Genomic DNA, 24,154 nt, shown 5'->3' with positions numbered 1-24,154 from the left:
GGCGGGGCGGGCTGGGGGGCGGGGCGGGCGGAAGTCACAGCCGGGGAAGCCCGTCTGGACCTTCCCGCCTCCTTCCCCAGGGTCGGTCCGAGCGGAGGAGGGTCACCGCCTCCTCCTGCGCGGAGAAGGGGGGCGGAGCCCGGCTCAGGTGAGGCGACCCTAGCAGCTGGAGTGGCCTTGGCTCGCGCGGCGCGCTCGCGTGTAGGCGGTTGAGCCCCGGGAGCGCGCCGAGGCTCGGGGAGCGCGCAGACACGGTACCGGTGCCGCTGGTCCACCCGGTCTCGCTGCTGAGGGGTATTGTTACCCTTCTCCTCGGAGGGGCCAGGCGGGTGGGAGCCGGGTTCTTGTGCGCAGGCGTCCCCTGTGTCCCGACGCCCGGCTGTCTATGCGGGGTGGGGCAGGCAGGGGCTGGTGCCCTGCAGATCTCCCGCTGGAGATGGAGCCTCCCGGGATGCTGTGGGGGGGAACGGGTTCCCGATCTGCATCCTGACAGGATGAGCCGGGGAGCGGCTGCCCTGCGGGATGGAGGCGAGTGGCCCTCTTGCCCCTGTCCTGGCTCCTTCTGAACGGTGAGGTTTCGTTTCATCGGAGCAAGGCCACAAGCGGTCTGGATTCGGGAGCCGACGACAGGGGTGGAGTCAGCGTTTGGGAATGCCCCAACTTGTTAGACAAAAGTGTTTAGTAGGCATTTATTGAATGCCCACTTCTTCCAGGCTTCGTGCGAGGAGCTGTGGGATGCGGTGGTACGAGACAGCCGTCCCATCTTCTCCCCGTGGGGACCGACTGCTTTGCACATAAACAACAGTAGAAATAAGGCAGTGGGGTAAGGGGGCTTGGAGGTTAGGGTTTTTGTTTTGTTTGTTTTCCTGAAGTGCCACTCACTATGATCAGTCTCTGCCCCAGCATAGTGGAGGATACTGTAGGAGCCACATTTTGGTTATTTAATTTGGAGGAAATTTTTAGGTTAAAGACTCAGCGAGGTCGTGTGCTCTGAGTCTTGTTAATTTAAAATAATAAAGCAAACTCGTCTCTTTCAAGGTTTGAAACAAAAATATTTCCAAAATGTGTTCTTGTAATGTTGAGTTGAAGTAAGACGTTGAGAGAATACTGTGCCTTAACCATTCGTGGTTTGTCTTTGTATGAGATGATGTGCTTTACATGGTTTTAAAAGGTGGACCGGGCACGTCATGGTTTTACTAGATGTTTTTGTTTTCATGTGACCAAAAGTCTTGTGGTTGGCAGTAAGCTACAGTTGTGGCGAGGGGAGAGGGTAGATGGGCAAAGGAGAGAGTGTTAGAGAAAAGTTAGGGTAAAGGGAGGCCTTCCACTGCTCCCTTTGGAAACCTCAGCAAGCTTGAGAAGACAGACAGACGGACGGACGGACGGACCTGGCCACTGCTGCAGACTTGGTGACCTGCCAGGTAAGGTTAACAGATTGAGAACTCATTCTGGGATCTCGGGTTTAGCTAAATGAACCAAGACTTTTTGAACAGTCTGTTTTCTGAAGATTTGCTTTTTTTTGAACAGTCTGTTTTCTGAAGATTTTTGTTTTTGTTTTTTGTTTTCTCCCTAAAAGTTGTGTGAAAGCAAAACTTTCTGTTTGTTGGGGGTGCTGGCCATTTTTATTCTGGGTAATTAATGTGTCTCCGGCAGAATTTTGCTGAATTGATGAGTAGTGAGATTTTGGGGAAAGCGTTTTATAGATGGGGCATTTTCCTAATTTTAGGGGTCAGTGTGTTCAGAAGAGACTGTTGGAGGCGATCCAAGTGGAAGGATTTAAAACATTGTTTGAACAGCAAAATGCCTGTGTGTTAGTATTTAACGCTCTTAGCATTAGTTATATCCGAGACTTAAAATACCCTGTGTCCAGTGAGAGCGGCAGAAGGTGCTGTGCTGCTGACAGAATCTTGAGTCTGCCTCCAGTTTTCCTAAGAAAGGAGACAAAGAGTCCAAAATACAGGTTCCGTGTCAGCTTTCACCTCAGCTAACTTTTCGAACTGTAAATACGTTTTACCCCCATCTGTTTTGAGCACATGGTTTTTCTCCTAGTGTACCTCCCGTTTATTAAACAGGGATGTTGTCTGCTGGAGGCTGACTTCCTCAGTGTACAGGTGAGATGGAATGTAACTATACACTGCATCTTTTGTCTGTCTGAGGTGAACTTCTTATGCTCAAGACCAGATGTTTCTGAGAAAACCCTTGCTCTTTACAGTTTCCTGGGGGTGCCTTTGATTTTATTTATTATCATTCTGTGTTTTCTAAAAAGTTTTTAATATGGGAACTGGAGAGATGGCTCAGCAGTTAAGAGCACTGCCTGCTCTTCCAGAGGACCAGTGTTTGATCTCAGCACCCACATGTCGGCTCACATTTGAAACTGCAGTCCCAAGGGATCCAGTGCCCTCTTCGGGCCTCCTTATGCACAGACATACTTGGTGGGCAAAACACCATGCTTATAAAATAAAAATAGGGCTGGAGAGATGGCTCAGAGGTTAAGAGCATCAGCTGCTCTTCCAGAGGTCCTGAGTTCAATTCCCAGCACCCACTTGGTGGCTCACAACCATCTGTAATGAGATCTGGCGCCCTCTTCTGTACACATAGTAAATAAATAAATCTTAAAAAAATAAATAAATAAAAATAAAAATAAGTGAAATTCTTTCAAAAGCTTTTGTTACTTGCTTAAATAGAAATTATGTTGGAGCACTGACGTGTTTGTGACACAGAGGAGATGGTAGGTTCTTAATAGTCAAGCCTATTTTATCTATAGATGCTTTTGATCTCCTAATATACTGGAATATTCTTAATACACTGGAATATGTTATGGTTCCAGTAGTTCCTCATTTCTAGAACTAGTTTTTTAAAAAATAATTCATTTATTTTTACTATATGTGCATTGGTGTTTTCCCTGCATGTATGTCTGTATGAAGGTGTTGGACCCCCTGAAATTGGAGTGACAGACAGTTGTGAGCTGCCATGTGGGTGCTGGGACCTGAACCTGGGTCCTCTGGAAGAACAGCCAATGCTCTTAACCACTGAGCCATCTCTCTCTCCAGCCCTGAAACTAGTTTTATTACATTTTACTTTCTTTGAAGATAGGATAGCTTAAGTAAGCGTGTTACAGCTTAATTGATAATGTTTAGTCAGGTATGATGGCTTACACCTTCAGTTCCAGCACTCTGGACACTGGGCAGGAGACCCTGTCTCAAAAAACAAAGAAGATAATCAACAGCTTTCTTTTCTTCTCTTCTTGTGTTACACAAAATAATGCAGTTTATAACACTGACATTTTAGACTTAATAAAATGAGGGGCAATTAAAAGACCTGTCCTCAATTAGTTCATTGTAATTGTAATCAGTGAATTTTACAAATTTGCCTTTGTGCTCTTAGGAAATTTGTTACTAAGAAGAGCTTATTAGGAACGGCGTTCTTCCTTATGTAAATGGAAATTAACAAACTGTTTGTTTTACAAACTTTAATGAATGATTAAATGGTGGTGTGCTTTTTGGAAATTATACACGATAATCTGTTGCTTTTTTATACTCAATAAATGGGTTTACAAATCCTTTATAGTCAACTTCTTAAATTGAAAATGATTAGAAATGATTTGCTTCCTGTTTTTCCCGTATATGATATTGTTAACATGGTATAATTGATTTTTCAGTACATCTTAATTATTCAGTCATAATTTATAATCAACCATTCATTATCTTTCTTTAGGGCAAAGGTCCTCTAGGAGTCCCAGTGGGCTAGTTTCAGCCACTGTCCCACCATGCCAATCAAAGACAGCATTGGTGCAGGGTGGGAAAGCAGCTGTAACCAGTGTGATCACATTGGGGGGGCACAGGTTTGGTAATCTCAGGTCTGTCTTGTATCAGCTGACAAGAACTTGAGATTTTGTAGGAAAGGGGAATGGGCTGAGACCGAAGGTTTGCTAAGCCTATAGAGCAGGTCATCTTGGTTGGGCCAGTGACCCCATTCCCATCTTGGGGTAATTTGCTCCCATCTGGGGCTGATCTCATCATGGAAAGATGTTTTTCTGCCAGATTAGCATTGATGGGGTTAGTTCCCCTTCCCTGTTCTAAAGATGGTTTTTCATCTGTCGTCTTATTCCTAGAATCCAAAGTAACCACAGAATAAAAGTTAAGACAGAAGTTAGAGAGGGCCAGAATGGACTCAGTTAGGCCTGATTGGGCTGTTCGTGAGTACTACAGATATCAGTGTCCCCGACGCTTAGGCATTGCTTTCTTCTTAAGAACCCCCCCCCCCCCCCCCCCCCCCCCCCCCCCCGCCAAGAAATAAAATTCCAGACCAGTGTGGTGGCGCACACCTTTAATCCCAGCACTGGGGAGGCAGAGGCAGGCTGATCTCTGGGTTTGAGGCCAGCCTGGGCTACAGAGTGAGTTCCAGGACAGCCAGGGCTACACAGAGAAACCTGTCTCAAAAAACCAAAATCCCTCCCTTTACTTCCTCCTTCCTTATTTTGAGACGAGGTCTCTCCGTAGTTCTGGGTAGCCTGAACTTGCTGTGTAGATCAAGTTGGTCTTAATCTTGTTGCCAGCCTCGGGCCTCTCTGCCTTGTGAGTACTACAATTATAGGTGGATGCCATAGTGCCCAGCAAGAAGTAATTCTCTGTTAGGAATAAACTGCAATGAAAGCTATCTGTGTGTACATGGGCACCCTGTTGTGCGGGTGTGGAGGACAGAAGTAACTTTCAAGAGTCTTCTCTCCCTCCACTTTTATGTGGGTTCCAGGAGTTGAACTCTGATTGTCCAGCTCACACACCAGGTGCTTTACCTGCAGATTCATCTTGCCTCCTCCCTTCCCCCTTTTGAGGCAGGATCCCGTGGAGTCCAAGTTGGCCTCATGTATTAGAGAATGACCTTAAACTTCTTAGCTTCCTGCCTCCGTCTGCTGTGTGCTGTGATTATAAGTGTTTGCCACTGCAGTTACTTTACTTTTAATTGATTCTTTTTTTAACCTTTATTTTTATTTGGCGTGTATGGTGTTTTTGCCTACATGTTTGTCTGTGCACCGTATTAGAGCAGTGCCTAGGGAGGGAGAAGTTGGATCCTCTGGGGTTGGATTTACAGGTGATTGTGAGCTACCATGTGGGTGCTGGGAACCTAACCCAGGTCCTCTGGAGGAGCAGCCAGTGCTGGTGACTGCTGAGCCATCTCTCCAGCCCTTACTTCTTCTTAGTAGTAGTTTAGAATTCTTTTTATTTTATACATGTGGCTGTTTTGCCTGTACTTACGTCTATGTGCCACATGTGTGAGGAGGCCAGAAGAGGGTATTAGATCTCCTGGAATTTGAGTTACAATTTTGAGCCACCATGTGGGTGCTAGGAATCGAACCTTTATTCTTATTTTTTAAGGTAACATACTTGTATCTGACTATACAAATTGATACCAAGACCTAGCTTCATTGTCCGTGTTGTGAGAAATTGGAGATAACCTTTGTGTTTTCCACATTTCACCTGTCACACACACTGCTTTCCACTTTGTAAAATGCTCAGTTATGTGTGTCTCATGTCCACTAATCACCTGTGACTGTAGCACTCTGCCGTATAAATCTGTGTTGTACAGCATTTCACCCTGAACAAGTTAAGCACTAAAAGCATCAGTACTAGGGAGCTAGCTCAGTCTGTAAAGTGCTCGCCGTTCAAGTGTTGGGACTGGGTTTGATCCCCAGAACTCACATTACAAATGAAAGCTAGTATAGTAGCCATGGCTACAATCCAGCACTGGGGAGGTGGAGACAGTTGGGGGTCACTGGCTAGCCAGCCTAGCCTAATTCTAGCTCCAGGCCAAGTGAGAGACCCTGTCTCATAAAACAGGTGACTGGCTCCTGAGGAATAAAACCCACTGGAACATGTAAACACACACAGAGCATTAGCTGGGTGGATTTATATACTAGACGTACGTGTACCTCCATGTGCTGTTGAGACCGCTGGGCTCACGTGTGTGTGTGTGTGTGTGTGTGTGTGTGTGTGTGTGTGTGTGTGTGTGTGTGTGTATGTGTGTATATATATATGTATGTGTATGTATATTTATGAGCTGTATAACCCTGCACAGCATGGCTCTGTGCTCTCCTCTCTCCTTGTCTCTTGGGCAGCTGTCAGGGTACCTCAGTCAGGCAGCCACCCCCCCACCCCTGCCCTCATTCTGGAGTTGCCCTCGCCCATAGTCAGGGAAGAAGAAACACCTACATTTGATTTAAAAAGACAGGCTGAGGGCTCGAGGGACTTTCCTGTGCGGAGCTCTTGTACGCATAGGCTTTGGTCTTTCTTTGGCATGTTTGGAGACATTTTCGTTCTCTGGTTTGGCTGACTTTAGACTTAGTTGTTGATGTCAGAAAACTGATTATTGAGGAGTTAGGCTGATTGTCTCATTTAGATACAGCCAGAGTTCATTCAAAAGACTTGTCATTATATTAATATCAGTCGCTATGGAGTTGCAGGGAACAGTCCCTGTTCTCAGCTGTTTTAGGGAAAAAAAACATTTGAATTTGTGCTAGGATTATAACTGAGGAACTGATGACATTTCACTCAAACTCATTTACGAAGTTTCAGGTTGGTTTACCCAAGGATTCTGGAAAACAAGGTGGCAAAGTGATAAGAAAGGCTTGGACCTGAGCTGCCTTCTCAGCCGGACTCTCTAGTTGGTGACAGGCTCTGTCTAGTTCCCGAGACACCACGAGTACAGCTGGAGAGATGACGTCAGTGATGCGGGCAGCTCTGGTCCCCAGGTGCACCGAGTTGCAGCCTTCCCTGCTTCTGCTTTGCTGTCCAGGCAGTCGGAGCAGTGGCTGGGTGGTCCACCACTCCGCTGGGCCTGACTAGGAGCTGATTAGACCTAGTGAACTGATTCCACCGCTGGACCCCACCCACGGAAGGCGAGTACTGACCCCAGGAAGATGTCCTCTCTGTTCTACACAGGCTCATGCAGGAGGGATGACTCACAGAGATCCGCCTGCCTCTACCTCCCAAGTGCTGGGACTGAAGGCGTGCACCACCACTGCCCAGCTAAACTAAGGGAATTTTAAGAATATCTTTTATCTGAAAAGTTTTGGTCATATTATTATTGAGCCGGTTTGTGGCTCATGCCTTGCTATGTAGACTGGGCTGCTCTGAAACTCATTTTGTAGCCTATACTAACATCAAACTTGGAGTCTGTGTGTCTCATCTTCTGAGTGTTGAGATTACAGATGTGCTCCATTGTGCCTGGTTCCAAAAAGAGTCTTGTAATATTTATTTATTTCTATTTCATATGTATAGCTGTTTTACCTGCATGTATATCTGTGTACCATATATGTGCCTGGTTCCCAGGATGTTGGATCTCTGGAACTGGAGTTATTGATGCTTGTTAGCTGCCTTGTGGGTGCTGGGAATCAAATTGGAGTCTTATGGAAGAACAGCTAGTTATCTTAACTGCTGCGCCATCTCTGCAGCCCCCTCCCCCCAAAAAAACTGTTTTAAGATAGCTGTTACTTGGATTATTCTGGGAGATGTAATTTGAACCTCATCTTTGATTTCATAGCAAGGATCCAACATAAGCCAGGTGCTATGGTTTGGTTGTGGCTTAAATGTGTTGTCTAAAGAGTCACGTGTTAGAAGCTTGGTCTCTAGAGGAGTGATGTTAAGATTCGGGGCTCTTTGGTTTCCTGTGATCTCTTCCTCTTCCTTTCTTCTTACAGATTGTGATGCTACCTGTCATGAGGTGGGATGCTGGCAGAGCTTTTACCAGAGGGGTTTTATATAGAGACTGTATATTTCATTATAGTAATAGAAAAACACAGAGGTTAAGGTAAGAGGAGAATTTATTGGCTCCTGAAACCAAGAAGTTCTGTATATTAGCTTTAGTCATGATTGGATCTTGGGGTCTTGATATCTTCAGGGTATCTTCTTTGAACAGTGCTTCCTCTTGCATTGGTAAAAATGGCCACCCTCAATGATAGATTCAAATCTCCCTCATGGATTATATTCTCCTTCTCTCCCCCTCACCTCACAGTGACCTGGCTGGGTACAAACAGTATCTCCTTGATAGCATCAATCAAAAGTTCATAGAGCAGACTAACTAGCATGGCTTGGGTCATATAACTCTCCTCTGAAACAATGTTGGTGATTAGTGCAGTGGGTATCATGTTGGCCAGGCCACCCTACATCATCTGTCAGAGCTTGGGCAGTATGACCTTTACTACATGGATCAAGAAGGGGTTGGAAGGGGCTAGGATGTGGCTCAGTTAGTAGAGTGCTTACCTAGCAACCACAAAGCCCTGGCTATGAATCCTAACACTATATACCTAATCCCAGCTGTCTGGGGTAGAGGCAGGAGCGTCACAAGTTCAAGGTCATTTTTGGCTTAAGGAGATAGCTCAGCAGGTAAGAGTGCTTTCTCTGCAAGCATAGGAACCTGAGTTCAAGACCCAGAACCATGACCTGAGTTCACACCACAAAAGCTCTCTCCTAAAAAGCCAGCTGTAGTCATGTGGTGAACATGCATTGTGGTGGAGACAAGGCCCTCTGGAGTTGGTAAGAACCTAGCTCCATGTTCAGTGAGCAACCCTGTCACAAAAGGAATTGGAAAGAGATCGATAGAGCTTCTTTGACCTCCAGAGAGCGCCCACACAGGCACATTCAGCCCCCGAACGCATACACCTAACACACACACACACACACACACACACACACACACACACACACACACACACAGAGGAAAAAAGGTAATTTTTGGTTGCATAGTAAGTTTGAAGCCAGCTATATTAGACTATCTCAAAAACAAAACATGAAAAAGAATGTCCTCCAAAGACATAGTAGACAGACAGACAGACAGACAGACCAAAAGAGCCCTTTAGAGATACTTTGACCGCTGATTTGTTAACAGGTTTCCTCCCATTGGGACACTCACCTCAGAACTTCATTCAGTTAGGTCTTACAGTTTGGGAGGGTGAGTAGGCTCAAGACGATCCTTGGAGTTTTCATTGTCAGAGTCAGCCAGTTGCTGAGGCTGAAGTCTTCTTGAAGTCAAGCTTATGTCTCCAGAAGGATTCGGTCAGCTGACCTTCAACTAGGCTCCCCCACAGTTGGTAGCTGGGTTCCAGGAGTAAGCCAAAAAGAAGAGGCAAGAGCTACCTTTCTTTGTTGTTTGTTTTCGAGACAGGGTTTTTCTGTATAACAGCCCTGGCTATCCTGGATCTCACTCTGTAGCCTTGAACTCACAGAGATCTGCCTGGCTCTGCCTCCTGAGTGCTGGGATTAAAGGCGTGCACTACCACCACCTGGCTAAGAGCCTTTTTATGGCCTACCCGCAAGTCACATAGTGTAATTTTTCCCATAGAGACTCAGCTGGCTTCGAGGGGTGGAAAGAGACCCTATTCTTGGTTGGTGTTAAATGACATTGTATGTGGGATTAGAGATCTACGTGTGGCCAGCCACTGTGACAGAGAATCTGCTGCATGCATTGCCTTACTTCAGCTAACTAGTTTGTGAAGAACATGGAATACAAATTAAGCTACGAGTGCCATTCTTGGGTTGACCTTATTTTGTCTACATGATTTTGTTGCCTGGTTCCCTGGGAGAGACTAATTCTCCCTCTCTTCAGCGGTCATTAATTGTCTGTAGTTCTTTGTCTAGGGGTGGCACTCTGAGAATCTCCTCTCTACCAGAATGGTTCCAGTTCCCACGCTTTGCTTTTAGACCTCAATCTTGAGGGTTTGGAGTGATGTGCTGGATTTGGTGTGAGAGTTCCTGCATGGTGTCTGAGACAGACCATGAACAGAATACAAGAGGGAGCCACTAGAGGACACTCAGTCAGGGAACAGTACCTAAGGACCAGCTCTCTATAAGCCCTTGGCTCACTTACTTTTGGAAGCGCTGGGACAGATGAGATGAAAGGGCCTCCATGCGAAGCACTGGCTGGCTTCAAGTCCACAGTTTTCCTGTTGTGCTGGGATTGCTGGCAAGCACCTCCATGCCCAGAGGGAGTTCATTTTATTCTGGTCATTTCCCCTCTTGCCTCAGAACAGTGTTCTCTGAAGACATCACTGATGAGCCATCAGGTGGCTTGGTCTCACTTGTGCCTGGATGGTCTCCCCTCTTCACTGGGATAAGATCTACTCTGGTTGATCCAATCTGATCCCACGTTGTGAGTGGGTGGAATGACAGATGTTAAGGAGTTGGTGCTTGGAAAACCCTTTGTGACCAGATTTAACCAACGGTATAAAACCAACGGTATAACCAACGGTATAAAAGTGACTCTTGGGCCAAGCCCATGTGAAAGGCACTGTGTGTACGTGCAAGTGCGTGCACATGGAAGTCAGTCAAGGAAGATGGCAGGTTTCATTCTGTCCTGCTGCTCTGAGACGGATCTTTCACTGAACTGGAATCTTGCTGTTCAGCTAGGCTGACTGGCAGGAAAACCCTTGGGACCCTCCTGTCTTCTGCTCCTCGATGCTGGGTTAGTCATGAGCAGCCCTGCCTTCTTACGTAGTGCTGGGATTGAAACCCAGGTTCTCATGCTCACAGCAGGCACAATTGTCTATTTAGTCACCACCCCAGTTTCTGGAGTCTTAAAACATTTTCTACATTTTTTTTTTGTATGTGCATGTGTGTAGGCTATGTCTGCCACAGCACGTATGTGGAGGTCAGAGGTCAGTGGGCAGTCGTCACTTTTCTCCTACTACAGGGTTCTGGGACTCAATCAGCTTGTTAGGCTGGGCGTCCTGCACTTCACCCACAGAACTGTCTCAGCAGCCCTGGGGTCCATTCTTGCGTGTACTTTTGTCTGGCCTGTGGGTGATGTACTAGTGTCTGAAAAATAATAATAATATCTAGTTGTTATTGTTGTTAAGTTGTACTTATGTAGGATGTTGCTAGAGAACAGTCACAAAGCTTTACAGGGAAAATACAAACCTCAGGAAATAAGAACAAGTATTTTAATTTTTAAATTATATATTTTACTTATTCTCCCTCCCTCCCTCTCCCCCCCCCCCCCCGCATATGTGTGTGTGTGTGTGTGTGTGTGTGTGTGTGTGTGTGTGTGTGTGTACACGTACGTACGTACGTGTGTATGTGTACGTGTCTTGAATAGGTGCTGTGATAAAAAACATGACCAAAAACAGCTTGGGGAAGGCAAGGGTTTATTTCAGCTTCACTTTACACTCCATCAGAGGGAAGCAGGCAGGATCTGAAGCAGAGGCCTGAAGGGACACTGCTTACTAGCTTCCTCTATGGCTTGCTCGGCCTGGTATCTTACACAACTCAAGATTATCAGGATAGGGTGGCACCACCACAGTGGGCTGGACCCTCCCACATCAATCATTCAAGAATTGCCAGGGCAGAAAGATTGTAAGAGCCAGAGGACAGGGAACTGGCAGTGAGATTGTGACTCCTAGGAATGTCAGAAGCTACATTCATAAATTCTCACTAACATGACTGCCTAAGCCTGACCTGAACAAAGACAACAACAGACATGCTAAGACCTCAGTCCTACACAAAGAATTACAGGCAACTGAGGAATGCTGGGAATGGGAAAAATAGCCTTCCCCTGGGAAGAGCACAGCAAATTGGTTGTCCAGTACCAAGTGGTCAACTCGGAAAACATACAAGTAATAGACTGAGCAGGTTGTATTTGTGTATGTATACACACACACATACACAAACACACATATATGCACGTGTGTAACACACATACATATATACATGTACATATGTATATGTAACAACAATTAATGAGTAAAAGGCACCATGAATTTGAGAGAGAGAGAGGAGGGATATATGGAAGGGTTTAGGGGGCAAAATGATGTAATTATATTGTAATCTCAAAAAAGAAATACTTGTTTAAAATGCCTCACAGATATGCTCACAGCCCAGTCTGATGGAGGCAAGTCCTCAGTTGAGGTCCCTTCTTCAGGTGACCTCAGTTTGTGTCAGGTTGACAACCTGCAGCACAAGGTGCTGCTCAGTCACCTGCCCAGAACGTCTCAGTATCTGGGTTTTAGTGCCTTTGCATGTCTGTGGTATGATTTTTGTCGTCCCATCCCCTGTCTGGTGCTGGGGACTGAGAATGAAACCAGAACCTTGAGCTTGAAGTGTTATGCCATTGACCTAAAGCCCAACCCATCTGCACTTCTGTTAGGTCTTGTAGTTTTTTTTAAAGAGGCTGATGTAGAAGACAGCATTTGAGGCCTGTCTGGGGCTACATAAGGAGACCAGTTCTTTTCTTCCTTTCTCTCTCCTCTCTCTCTCTCTCTCTCTCTCTCTCTCTCTCTCTCTCTCTCTCTCTCTCTCTCTCTCTCTCTCTCAATCTCTCTCAATCTCTCTCAATCTCTCTCTCAATCTCTATAGCCCTGTCTCTTGCTTGACTCAGCTTCCCACGTGCTGGGAGTAAAGGTGTGCTACCAAATCTGGCATTTTTAAAAAAAGGATGCACCGTTTTCCTATCTTCCACTATTTAAACCCTTGTCTTGGGTCATTTCAGCTGCTTCAGTAGCCTCTTGTTAAAGGTCTGTGGATCATGGGAAATTTTCTCCAGAAGAATGCTCCTGGAGTCACGGGTTCAGTGTGTGTGTTCTCTGTAGAAAGCAGGCTCGGCATTAGACCTTGACATTTTAGTGAGTGACCTTTACAGAAGAATGGTGCTTTCTTCCAGACTCTACTGACATTTTAAAATTGAGCAGGTTTTTCTCACGACTGCTGCTTGTTGAAAAGGCACTGAATAGAATCCTTTCGTTATAAGTCTGGGTTGAAGCCGGGCAGAGTGGCACACCCTTTGATCCCAGCACTCGGGAGGCAGAGGCAGGTGGATCTCTGTGAGGTCGAGGCCAGCGTGGTCTACAAAGCAAATTCCAGGATCAGCCAAGGCTGTTGTTACACCGAGAAACCCTGAGTTGAAACACAGTTTAGTTGAGAAGTAGTAATTACTTCCTGCAGGGTTGCGGGAGATTAGGAGTAATGTAACTAGAAAGTACTCAGGACTAGGGAGATGGTTACATGGGTAAAATGCTGCTGCGCAGGCCTGAGGACCTGCGTTCAGATCCTCAGGACCAGCTCAGGCTGGAGGCAGTAGTGTGTGTACAAGCCCAGCACTCCTGTGGCAGGCTGGGATGTGCTGTGGCAGGCTGGGATGTGAGGTGGAGCCAGGAGAATCCCAGCTGGTCTGGCACGTGAATGGGGAACAAGAGACCTCATGATGGAAAGTGAGGACCAGTACTCAGGTGCTCTCTGACCTCCACATGTGCATTGTGGGGTGTGCCCTCACTCACATACAGGACCATACACATAGATTAAAAAAATAGTGCTCAGCACAGTGATTGGCAGGTCTGCAAGCACAGGCCTTGAGAGGAACTACCGCCGCCAGTCCCTGCATTACAGTCCTTCTGGAGACTCACATCGCTGCCTCTGTTCCCTGCAGTGGGAGAGAAAGCTGCTTGCTTTTCTTAAAGGTTCAGCTTTCCCCCTTCTCTTAGTTCTGAATGCAGCTCTGAGCTTGTATCAGTTTACTCTGGAAGGCAGGGGCTCCCTATCTGTGCTCAGTAATTACACTGTTCGTTTAGTTTTTGATATTTTAAGAAAGGGTCTCACTGTGTAGTCTTGGCTAGTCTGAAACTATGCATATCAGGCTGGCCTCCAACTCATGGAGATCTGCGTGCCTTTGTCACTAAGTGCTGGGATTAAAGGGCGTGCCACTACATCTGGCCCAGTAGTCACATTTTATTTAATCTCCCCAAAGCCTTAATCTCTTGGCCCTTGTGATTTGGGTGCAGGTCTGGGGTGATGTGTGGTAGCTACCACCTGCCACTTGGTAGTCTACGGGAACCCCGATAGAGCAGGTAGGGATGTCTGTTGCAGTAACTGCCGTTCTGCGTGACAGATGGGAAATGTGTATTTGGGTGTAGTTTGCTGTTGGGAAGTCATCAAAGGTTGAAAAAGAGGAGAGGAGTGGGAGATAAGAGTGACTGCCATACACGCATAAAGACTTGAGTTGAAATCCCGTCACCAGTGTAAAACCTGGGCATTGTCGTTGGTGCCTGTAATCCTGGCACTGAGCTGAGAGGATCGCTGGGGCTTGCTGGCCATCAGCCTAGACCCAGGGGCAGTTTCAGAGGAACATTGTGGACAGTGGAGAGCAGAACACCCGGCATCCTCTGCACTGCCCCCCCCCCCCAGAATCATAAGGTAAAGAATAGCTAAGACTGCTGTTCTGAGGAATTCTGCTGTTCTAGTAGTTACTTTCCAGGCAGACCAAAGTACAGTGCCCTCAGTTGCTACAATAGACCTTTGGTTTTTGTGGACTAGGAGTTGCTGTGATCTGGTCAACTTTGGCTTGTTTGGGAAGACCAGGGTACAGAGCAAGTGAGCTTCTTGGCATGTGGCCGCCACTTGCAACTCATGAAATACTGTGTGGCGTTGGTGAATTTGGAGATTGCAATGATCTTAGGCTGCATACCTTTAGAATGTCAAGGATCAACCATGATTTTTAAATTTTGTGTATGTATATATTTATGGGGTTTTTGGTTTGTTTGTTTTTGAAACAGGATTGCTATGTAGTCCTGGCTGTCCTGGAACTCACCACATAGAGCAGTCTGGCCTCAGTTCAAAGAAATCTTTCCACTTCTGCTGGCTGAGTGCTGGAATTAAAGGCATAAGTATTATAATGTGCGTGTGTTCTTTTTAATCCCATGCTTCCACTAAGCGATGAAACAAAATACCAGTAGTCCCTTGTTCTCCCCCCTTTCCTCCAAATTTTTACTCCTCAGAGGCAACCCATGTTCAGGTGTTTATGCCGCCTTCCATCACTGACTTCTGAAGATCTTTTCAGTATTTTTGAGACAGGCTGACAGTTGGCCTTCTTAAGGGGAGACCTTTATCACAGCACTTTGCCTCCCTCCCTCTCCCACTGTCTCAGATATGGCTGGCGTTCGTATTAGGACAACGGAGTACTGTCCACAGCTGAGTAACACAGTGCACTACAACTGAGCAGCTGCCTTTCCCTGAAAAATGCTTGCCTTTTCTTTTTGTAAATGACTTGACTTTTAAACTTTATGCATATGTGTGTGTGTGTGTGTGCCTTAAGTGGTCAGAAGAAGGGGTCAGATTCCCTGGAGCTGTAGTTATAGGCAGTTGTGAGCTCTTCCCTGTGGGTGCTGGAAATGAATTTGGGTCCTCTGGAAGAGCAGCAAATAATCTCAGCACTGAGCCAGCTCTCCAGCCCCTCCCCCATACCTTGTTTCCTCAATGATATGTCTTCACGTTGGTGAAACTCCTCAATTCTTGACATTCAGCTACATCAGAGCTGAAGAATACTTCAACTTAACTGCTCCGGCTGACCAACCTGGCTTGCTGTGTTGAGCTCTGTTTTCAGACTTCTCTCTGTCTGCCATTGTGTTGGCTACCCAAATTTGTAGGGTCACAGTCCCAACAAGCTAGGCTCTGTCCCTTGTCCCCAATAAGCCATTAAAGAGGATAGTGATAGTGAGAAGCAGGGAAAGGAGATGTATTCACCATGGCCATGGTGGGGAGAGAAGCAGATAGGTGCAGTGACCTTCCAAGTCCATGTTAGGGCCACTGGCATGGGTTAGGTTTAAACCGGGTGAGCAGAAGGCATTCGTAGTCCCTGAGTGTGAGTGTGGTTGTGCTCATCTCTGACCCGTCCTCCTCCTCCCTTCCTCGGCATGAGAGTCCTGGGGAAACTGAGTTCTCAGGGGCTGTTGTCTCAGTACGTCACAAGTGCCTCACTAAGTGCCTTCTCTCCTGCCAGGGTACTGCGGTGGCTCTAATGGTTCCCTGTTGTTCCTTTGTTGTTTGTTTGTGTGTTTGTTGTTTTCCTAGCTTGCTTAAGTACATCCTTTAGTAATTTCCTGAGACAGGAAATGTAAGAGATACCCTTTGGGTTCTTGCTTCTCTAAAAATGCCTTAGTTTACCATCATAATTGATTAATTGGCCAGGAGTAGAATTCTCTGTTGGTAATAATTTTACTGGAGAATTTTGAAGGAATTATCTTTGAAAGAGTCTGATGCTAATTTTATTCCTAATTCTTTGTAAACCTGTCATTACGAGCCCCCCACTGGCTCCCAGACTCCTCTTTTTTTTTAATGTAAGGTTTTATAGCACTGATTGATTGCTTGTGTGTTTGTGCACGCACAGTCAGAGGACAGCTTAGAGCTGTCATTTCTCTAATTCCAGGATGGAATTCGGGTCCTCAGGCTTGTGGCAAGGCTTGCCTTCCCTTCTGACTGCCTGCCCTGCCCTAACTCATTCCCTAAGTCATTTCCTCTGTCTTTGAATTTCTGGAATGGACGTAGGCTGCTTCTCTAGTCTCCTCCTCTGCGGTGTACAGTTCTGTTCCCTCTGTCGTGTTGAGAGATTCACTCAGGGATTTTCTTCCAGTTCTATTAACTCTACGGTTTTGCCATCTGAATTTCCAGTACTTTTTCCTTCCTCTCTCCCCACCCCCTTGTCCCTCTCTTTCCTCTTTCCTTTCTCTCCCTTCACCCACAGGCTGGCTTTGAACTCCCAGTGTCCCCGCTTCAGCCTCCCCAGTGCTGAGGTTACAATTTCTTGTTCCCAGAACATTCCTCCTGTGTGTATTTAAAAGGGGTGTGTGTGGGGGGGTGGGGAGTAGAAGCTGGAGAGATGTCTCGGTGCTTAAAGCACTCGTTGCTCTTCTAGAGGAGCCACGTTCAATTCCCAGCATCCACAACCTCACAGCCATCTTCAACTCCAGCTCCAGGCCGTCCAGTGCCGCCTTCTGGCCTCCACAGGCACCAGGCACGCACATGTTCCACAGACAGACATGCAGCAAAACACCCACACATAAGATAACAATAAATAAATCATTAAAGGCAGAAAGCCGGCAAGTGGTGGCCCAAACTTTAACCCCAGCACTCGAGGGCAGAGGCAGGTGAATCTCTGAGTTCGAGGCCAGCCTGGTCTACAGAGAGAGATCCAGGATGGCAAGGACTGCACAGAGAGACCCTGTCTTGAAAAAACAAAAACAAAAACCAAAACAAGAAAGAAAGACTTATTTCCTGGATGTGCTCTCTGCTTTCTTATTTGAGATATTAAAGGTGGTTTTTTTTTTTTTTTTTTTGTTTTTACCCCAGCTTTCCCCATATCATGTTTGTTCTAAATGTTTCCCTATGCTCTTCTGCTTATCACTTGCCGTCACCATCATCATTATTCCGTTTTATGTGTATGAGTATTTTGCCTCCATGTATATCTGTGTACCACATGTGTGCCTAGTGTCAGTAGAGTCAGGAAAAGGGCATCAGATCCCTGGAGCTGGAGCTGCAGACAGTGGTAACTGCCACGTGTGAGTGTCCTCTGAAGAGCAGCCAGGCCCCAGTGCTCTGAACCAGGGAGCCAGCTCTCCAGCACTGGCGCTTTGTGTTCGCGCTGGAGTTCTGCTCTGTGTGTGCTGTTCCTTCAGGTTCATAGTATGAGGGAAGCCTGGACTGACCGGGAGCCGAGTGGATGGGTAGCCTTGAAGATGAGTGTGTTTTACCACGGGGAAGTCAGATGGGACTCAAGGATTTCATTGGGCATTTCGGTTACCCTACACACACAAACTCCAGTCTCCTTGGGGAGTGTGGGCCTGGCTGCTGGGCTTCAGTCTCTGAGCGGGCAGAGGTGGGCACTGTGGGGGTGAGGGACCGTGCAGACTTGAAAGCTTCAGCTTCCGCTGCTGGAGCTCCAGGTGCTCTCCCCAGCCCTGGAAGAGCTCTTCCCCAGCAAGCCTCCAGCACCCCCTTCCCCGTCCGAGGCAGGAGCCAGTGCTTGTCCCTCTGGAAGCCTCTCCTTATCAGAGCAGCCCCTGAGAGTTGTCGGTCCCTAGTCTGTCCTACCTGAGGTTAGTCCTGTCTTACTGGTTCCTTATCTCCAGCTGTGTGTTCTGTGCTTGTCCTGCCCTGGGCTTAGCGGGGAACTCATTCAAACACCTGTCCTAGAAGCCAGAAGTTTCTCCCGAGAGGAAAACCAGCCTGTTCTGTTTCCGCTGTAGAGCCCGTAGAGGGGCACAGAAGTGCCTCATTTTTGTCCTGACCTTGCAGGTGTGACCACACAGGGAGGGCGGTCCCATGCTCTAGTCAGAGGTGATTCATGGAATGGAGGGGAGCTACAAAGTTCCTAGAAAATGTAGTATTTCTTAAGTGAAAATAAGCAAGTTCTTATTTCGGATAATCCTAGGAAGTATGCAGATATTTCCTGGGTCCAGACTCGGCATTAAAAGGCACCTGGATCCTTCTTTTTCTCTTTTAACTAGTTTTATTGAAAACTTTCAAATATATGAAAATAAATACTTTTGAAGCAAATTTACTGTTTTATCTGTAAATATTTCCATCTCTTTTAAAAATACTACATTTAAAAAGAAATAACACATGCTACCTAAAGAAAAAAATATGTAATTTTATCAAACACAAATGATATTAGAAGCAGTTATTTGGGTTAGTTTTGTAGGTGCCCTATGGTTCCTGAAAACATGGCTTTGGGTCAAGCGTATTTGTGGTCTCCCTTTTTTATCTTTTTTAAGGTACGATCTATTAGGCTCTCTTGCATTATAATGCATTACTGTAAACATCTTACTAAGCATGTGACCCATGCACTTGTAGCACATTTGTGAGTTATGCCACTGTGACCACAATTGAACTTGGTTACATTTCTGTCACACACACTGGGATCCCAGTTCAGCCCCAAGTCAGTATTAGAAACCCTACATTTACTTTTCCTGTGCCCTGATTTTTTTCTTCCCCTTTTAAAAAAGTATTATTTTTATTTCATGTGTATGAGTGTTTGCCTCCACATATATCTGTGTACCGTGTGTGAAATATCCAGAGGCCAGAAGAGGTCATCAGATTCCCCTGGAACTAGAGTTACAGTGGGTGTGAGCCACCATGTGGGTGCTGGGAATTGAAGTGGGTCCTCTGGAAGAGCAGTCAGTGCTCTTAACTGCTGAGCATCTCTCCAGCCCTGGCTCCATACCCTTAGAACAACAGTGCCTCCAAAAGACAGTGTCTTTGGTGCTAGATTCAGGGCCGCAGCCCAGGATGCGGGAGGGAGTGCATGTGTGAAGTCGGCCACCATCTCCATAGCTAGAGTTCTTTTCTGCTCTTGACTCGCCCTTTTCACAAGGTTGCTAAGGCTGCTGCAGTCTCTTGGCATTCGCTGTTCTAGGAAATGCTGAATGCTAACAAATTTCAGTGGGGCAAATAAGCTTCCTCCCACATATACTGGGCTCTTCTCACAGAGACCCTCAGTGTCCTGCACAAGTTACACGAAGGGGTAAGGGATCTCGTGAGTACATGGATCTGGAGCTGAACTGATTTTTGCTCCTTAGTTGACAAGTTCTTACATGCAGGCCCATTATTAGACATCACAAGCTTTATAAGCTTCAAGTGTGGCCAGCCATGCTTTAAAGTTGTCTGAAATCACATTTTTATTTTGTGTGCGTGCACAGGTGCATGTCGCCTGGTGTGTGGTTAGCAGTCAGATCACAGCTTTCAGGAGTTGGTTCTCTGGGACTCAGGGATGGAACTCAGTTTGTCAGCAGGAACATTAACTGGCTGAGCCATCTTGCCAGCCCCACCCCTCTCTTACTGCGTTCTATGGACTGGCTCTGAGTTGAGCTTTGTTGGGTCTTAACCCTTTTCTCCTCTGTGTTTTCTCTAGGACAATGGATTTTCCTGGTCATTTTGAGCAGATCTTCCAGCAGCTGAACTACCAGAGACTTCACGGCCAGCTCTGTGACTGTGTCATTGTAGTGGGGAACAGGCATTTCAAAGCCCACCGCTCCGTGCTGGCGGCATGCAGCACGCATTTCCGAGCTCTGTTCTCCGTGGCAGAGGGAGATCAAAGCATGAACATGATCCAGCTGGATAGCGAGGTGGTGACGGCAGAGGCCTTTGCTGCACTGATTGACATGATGTACACCTCCACCCTCATGCTGGGGGAGAGCAACGTTATGGATGTCTTATTGGCAGCCTCTCACCTGCATCTGAACTCCGTTGTTAAGGCATGTAAACATTACCTGACAACAAGGACGCTGCCCATGTCTCCCCCTGGTGAGCGTGTTCAGGAGCAGAGTGCTCGCATGCAGCGCTCTTTCATGCTGCAGCAGCTGGGACTGAGCATTGTGAGCTCAGCCCTCAGTTCCAGCCAGAGTGGCGAGGAGCCGCCAGCCCCCATGAGCTCATCCATGCGCAGCAACCTGGACCAGCGGACACCCTTCCCCATGAGACGCCTCCACAAGCGCAAGCAGTCTGTAGAGGAGCGGACCCGGCAGCGCCTCCGATCCTCCATGGATGAATCTGCCATTTCAGATGTTACTCCGGAGAGCGGCCCTTCGGGAGTTCATTCTCGGGACGAATTCTTTTCCCCAGATTCTCTGAAAATTGTGGATAACCCTAAACCTGATGGGATGGCTGACAACCAGGAGGACAGTGCTATGCTGTTTGATCGGCCTTTCGGTGCCCAAGAAGATGCCCAGGTGCCCAGCCAGTCAGACGGCAGTGCTGGCACCATGGCCTCTCGTGCAACTCAGGTTGAAACCAGTTTTGACCAAGAAGCTGTAGCCGAGAAAGGCGGTTTCCAGTGTGACAATCCTGAGGTTGGCCTTGGGGAGAAGGAACATATGAGAGTGGTGGTCAAGTCTGAGCCCCTGAGCTCTCCCGAGCCGCAGGACGAAGTGAGCGATGTCACCTCCCAAGCGGAGGGCAGCGAGTCTGTGGAAGTGGAAGGAGTGGTGGTCAGTGCCGAGAAGATCGACCTCAGCCCCGAGAGCAGCGACCGGAGTTTCTCAGATCCACAGTCCAGTACGGACAGGGTCGGGGACATCCACATTTTGGAAGTCACAAATAATCTAGAACACAAGACCTCTTTCAGCATCTCAAATTTTCTCAACAAGAGCAGGGGGAGTAACTTCAGTGCCGGTCAGAGCACCGATGATAACATCCCCAACACCACCAGTGACTGCCGCCTGGAGGGCGAGGCCCCCTACCTGCTGAGTCCAGAGGCTGGGCCTGCAGGCGGGCCTTCCTCTGCCCCTGGTTCCCATGTGGAGAACCCATTCAGTGAGCCTGCAGACTCCCACTTTGCCAGGCCCATGCAGGAGGTGATGGGCCTGCCATGTGTGCAGACCTCAGGCTACCAAGGAGAACAATTTGGGATGGATTTTTCCAGGTCTGGCTTGGGTGTCCACTCTTCCTTCTCCAGGACAATGATGGCTTCCCCAAGAGGAGGAGCCAGTAACTTTCCCTACTACCGCCGCATAGCTCCCAAAATGCCGGTTGTAACTTCCGTCAGGAGCTCCCAGATCCCTGAAAACTCCGCCAGTTCCCAGCTAATGATAAACGGGGCCACCTCATTTGAAAATGGCCACCCTTCTCAGCCTGGCCCTCCGCAGTTGACCAGGGCATCTGCTGATGTCTTGTCAAAGTGCAAGAAGGCCTTATCAGAGCACAATGTCTTGGTTGTAGAGGGGGCTCGAAAGTACGCCTGCAAAATCTGCTGTAAGACCTTCCTGACTCTGACAGACTGTAAGAAGCACATCCGAGTTCACACGGGGGAAAAGCCCTACGCCTGCCTCAAGTGCGGCAAGAGGTTCAGCCAGTCCAGCCACCTGTACAAACACTCCAAGACCACCTGCCTGCGCTGGCAGAGCAGCAACCTCCCCAGCACCTTGCTCTGACTGCTCTCCGTGGGGACAGTCCGTGTGGGACAGACAGTCCATGGGCAAGGGCTGTACTGAGATAGATGAAAGTCGCTCTCGGCAGGCAGCTAAGGCTCGGGACTGGAGGCCGTAGCTGGCCGGAGGCTCTTGGAATTTCAGCCCGTAGTAAGCAGAGGACTGTGAGGTGCGGCGTGTCCAGTGCTGCCTTTCTGAGTGAGGTGTGCACCAGGGGAAGTGAGCGAGTGCTGGAACCCAGGCCTTCCTCAGGGGTGAGGAATGCAGTCATAAAGTAGTTTGTCCTTGATGGTAAGAGTGGGAAGCTGGAAACATTGTAACACTATTTTAAAGCCCTGGGAAGCGTTTAATTAAGTTTCCTACATCCTCTGATTCGAGTATTCCAACCCTGTACAGAAATGCAAAACATACGTCTGCGTAACCAGGTCACGTGGTGCTGTCTGGGGGGGAAAAAAAAGGCCCTGGAGGGCAAGCCTGTCTGCCACAAATGCTTTAAAGTGTCTCCTGAGCTAGTCCTAGGCCTCAGGAGGTACTGTATTTGTTTTGTTTTAACCTGAGTTGCAGTCACAGACACTGCCCTCTGATGGTGCTGGCACTGGGTCCAGGTAAACATGCCCTTGGACAACAGGTGTATAGTATATACTTCTGAATCATCTCTGTGAGTAGGTGTTTTAATAATTGTTTTTCTAGTCTTAAAAACAGTGTTGTAGTGGAGTGTGTACCTGTATGGAGTGACAGTGGGTGTTTCTGTACGTGCTGTGTTAGCAGTGTTTGAACCAGTGTATTGCCGATGCTGTAGTTGTTCTAAGTCAGGAGGAAGCCAGTGTCCGTCTTCATTCTGGCCATACGGCGTCCTGTTTTGTGAGTTTTCCTGGTGTATTTGCCTTTCATTCCATCCAGATGGCCAAGGCCAGCTCAGTCTGGATAGCACAGCCACCCGAGATCAGCTGCTCTGTCACTTCTTACTCCCAAGCCCCATAGAACATCTCTCCGGGTGGAACCAGCTGAACTAACCACAGCAGCCATGGTTTATTACTGCTCTGCTAGGCTTTCAAAGCTACCCCTCACTGTCAGCAGTGTCCTCCTTAACAGTACTCGGTGGTTAGTTATTTAAACCTAAATGTGGTGGTGTCCATGACTCAGTGTTTTCCAGGCTTTGGAAGAGTTAAGCAGCCTACAGCACAGAACTCACCAGAAACATCCAAGGCTCGTGGGGAGGCATTCGGTTCCCTGTCCAGGATCTCTTGTGTCCTCCGTCTGCCTTGCTGTCAGGGCTGCTGCATCCCGGCATGCACCCAGGGAGCAGCATGGATGGGCCTGTGCGTACCTGTAGGCTCGTTTACTTCATTCATGGACATTACTTCATTCATTATGGTTTTCTTTCATAAATCAGAGATACCAAACCATTGTGCATAGTTCAGAGAAATTCAGTTAAGTGTAGAAAGCTATGTATTTCTGTATTTCCTAAAACAAAAATGAGTGTGCGTCTTCTAAGCTAGTGTGACCATGAATCTGTGGATAGACCTGTCATGTTCTGAGAAAGCATGGCATCTGAACTGATTCCTAGGGAGAAAAGCCCAATGGAAATCTGGACCCCCCTAAGCAGGTGTGTGGGAGAGACACCATTGGAAGCAATAGGGTCACTTGAGAAACTGCTGTGTGGCTTCTTGTCATCAGTCCTGTTGAGACATGATGGGGGTGGGTCTGTGTCCACCTTCATGGTGTGGGGACCAGTGGGAGTCGTGGGTCAGCATGGAGAAGCAGAGATGCCCTGCTGGGTGAGGAGCCAGTGTCACAAGCAGAGAGGCAGTCCCCTGCCATCCTGTGTTAAGGATGTAGTGTTTGGAGTCTGCCCCTCACCTCAGCTTGGATACAGATGGACTGGCCTTGGGGCCTGTCCCTAGCACACGAGGAGCCTGCCTCTCCACAGCTGGATGGACCTGGAATCTCATCTACCTCGTAGTCGGTCTCTACGTGTGAAGCAAGCTTGCAGGCCAGTGTCCTCCAACATGCTGTAGCACTTAAAGATTTCCAAGGATCCCTGGGGAACTAGACCCTGGGTTGCTGTGACCTCGAGTTCTACTGGGATTCTAACTGGTACTGGGGACCTGACTTTTGATTTCTGTAGCCTTAATTCTAGCCCGGCGGCATAATCATGTACAATCTTCTGGAGACAGCGTCAAGTGTAGAGGCACCCTGTTGGTGCTAATGCTGGTTAAAACAGATTTGAAATAAAAACTTGTCATAGTCACGCCTCTAAATACATGTTCTCCTCTACTTAGATGGAAACAGAACAGGGAAGTGCTTCTCTACTGGCCCTGCTGCTGGGTGGTCTTCAGACCCGTGAGCCTCCACTGGGAACACTCCCATCCCACACGTCTCCCGCTGTCCCCTGTCCCCGCACCTGCCTGCCTGTGCTGTGGCTGCCTGGGAGCTTTGCAAAGGCAGCGCTTTGGCCTGGCCTTGGGGAGGAGCTACCTG

General features: G+C 47.7%; 1 protein-coding gene across 4 annotated transcripts; it reads left to right on the top strand.

The window, feature by feature from the left end:
• On the top strand, nt 1–23,934 carry Zbtb5 (zinc finger and BTB domain containing 5). Of its 4 annotated transcripts, none has more exons than XM_042271082.2 (3): nt 1–148; nt 714–1,421; nt 19,660–23,934. In XM_042271082.2, exon 3 carries the CDS (start codon nt 19,664–19,666, stop codon nt 21,674–21,676), a length of 2,013 nt encoding a protein of 670 aa, XP_042127016.1. In that variant the 5' UTR covers nt 1–148; nt 714–1,421; nt 19,660–19,663; the 3' UTR covers nt 21,677–23,934. The 4 variants fall into 4 exon arrangements, with proteins under 4 accessions (XP_042127016.1, XP_006986098.1, XP_042127017.1 ...); XM_042271083.2 differs by lacking the exon at nt 1–148 and adding an exon at nt 211–294; XM_076564117.1 differs by lacking the exon at nt 1–148 and adding an exon at nt 14,531–14,651 and having other exon boundaries at nt 1,299–1,421.
• The last annotated feature ends 220 nt before the right edge of the window (nt 23,935–24,154 follow it).

This window comes from Peromyscus maniculatus, chromosome 2, assembly GCF_049852395.1.
Source record: "Peromyscus maniculatus bairdii isolate BWxNUB_F1_BW_parent chromosome 2, HU_Pman_BW_mat_3.1, whole genome shotgun sequence".
NCBI classification, from domain to species: domain Eukaryota; kingdom Metazoa; phylum Chordata; class Mammalia; order Rodentia; family Cricetidae; genus Peromyscus; species Peromyscus maniculatus.
Note: the sequence above shows the minus strand (reverse complement) of the source record. Positions and strands in the feature narration are given on the sequence as shown.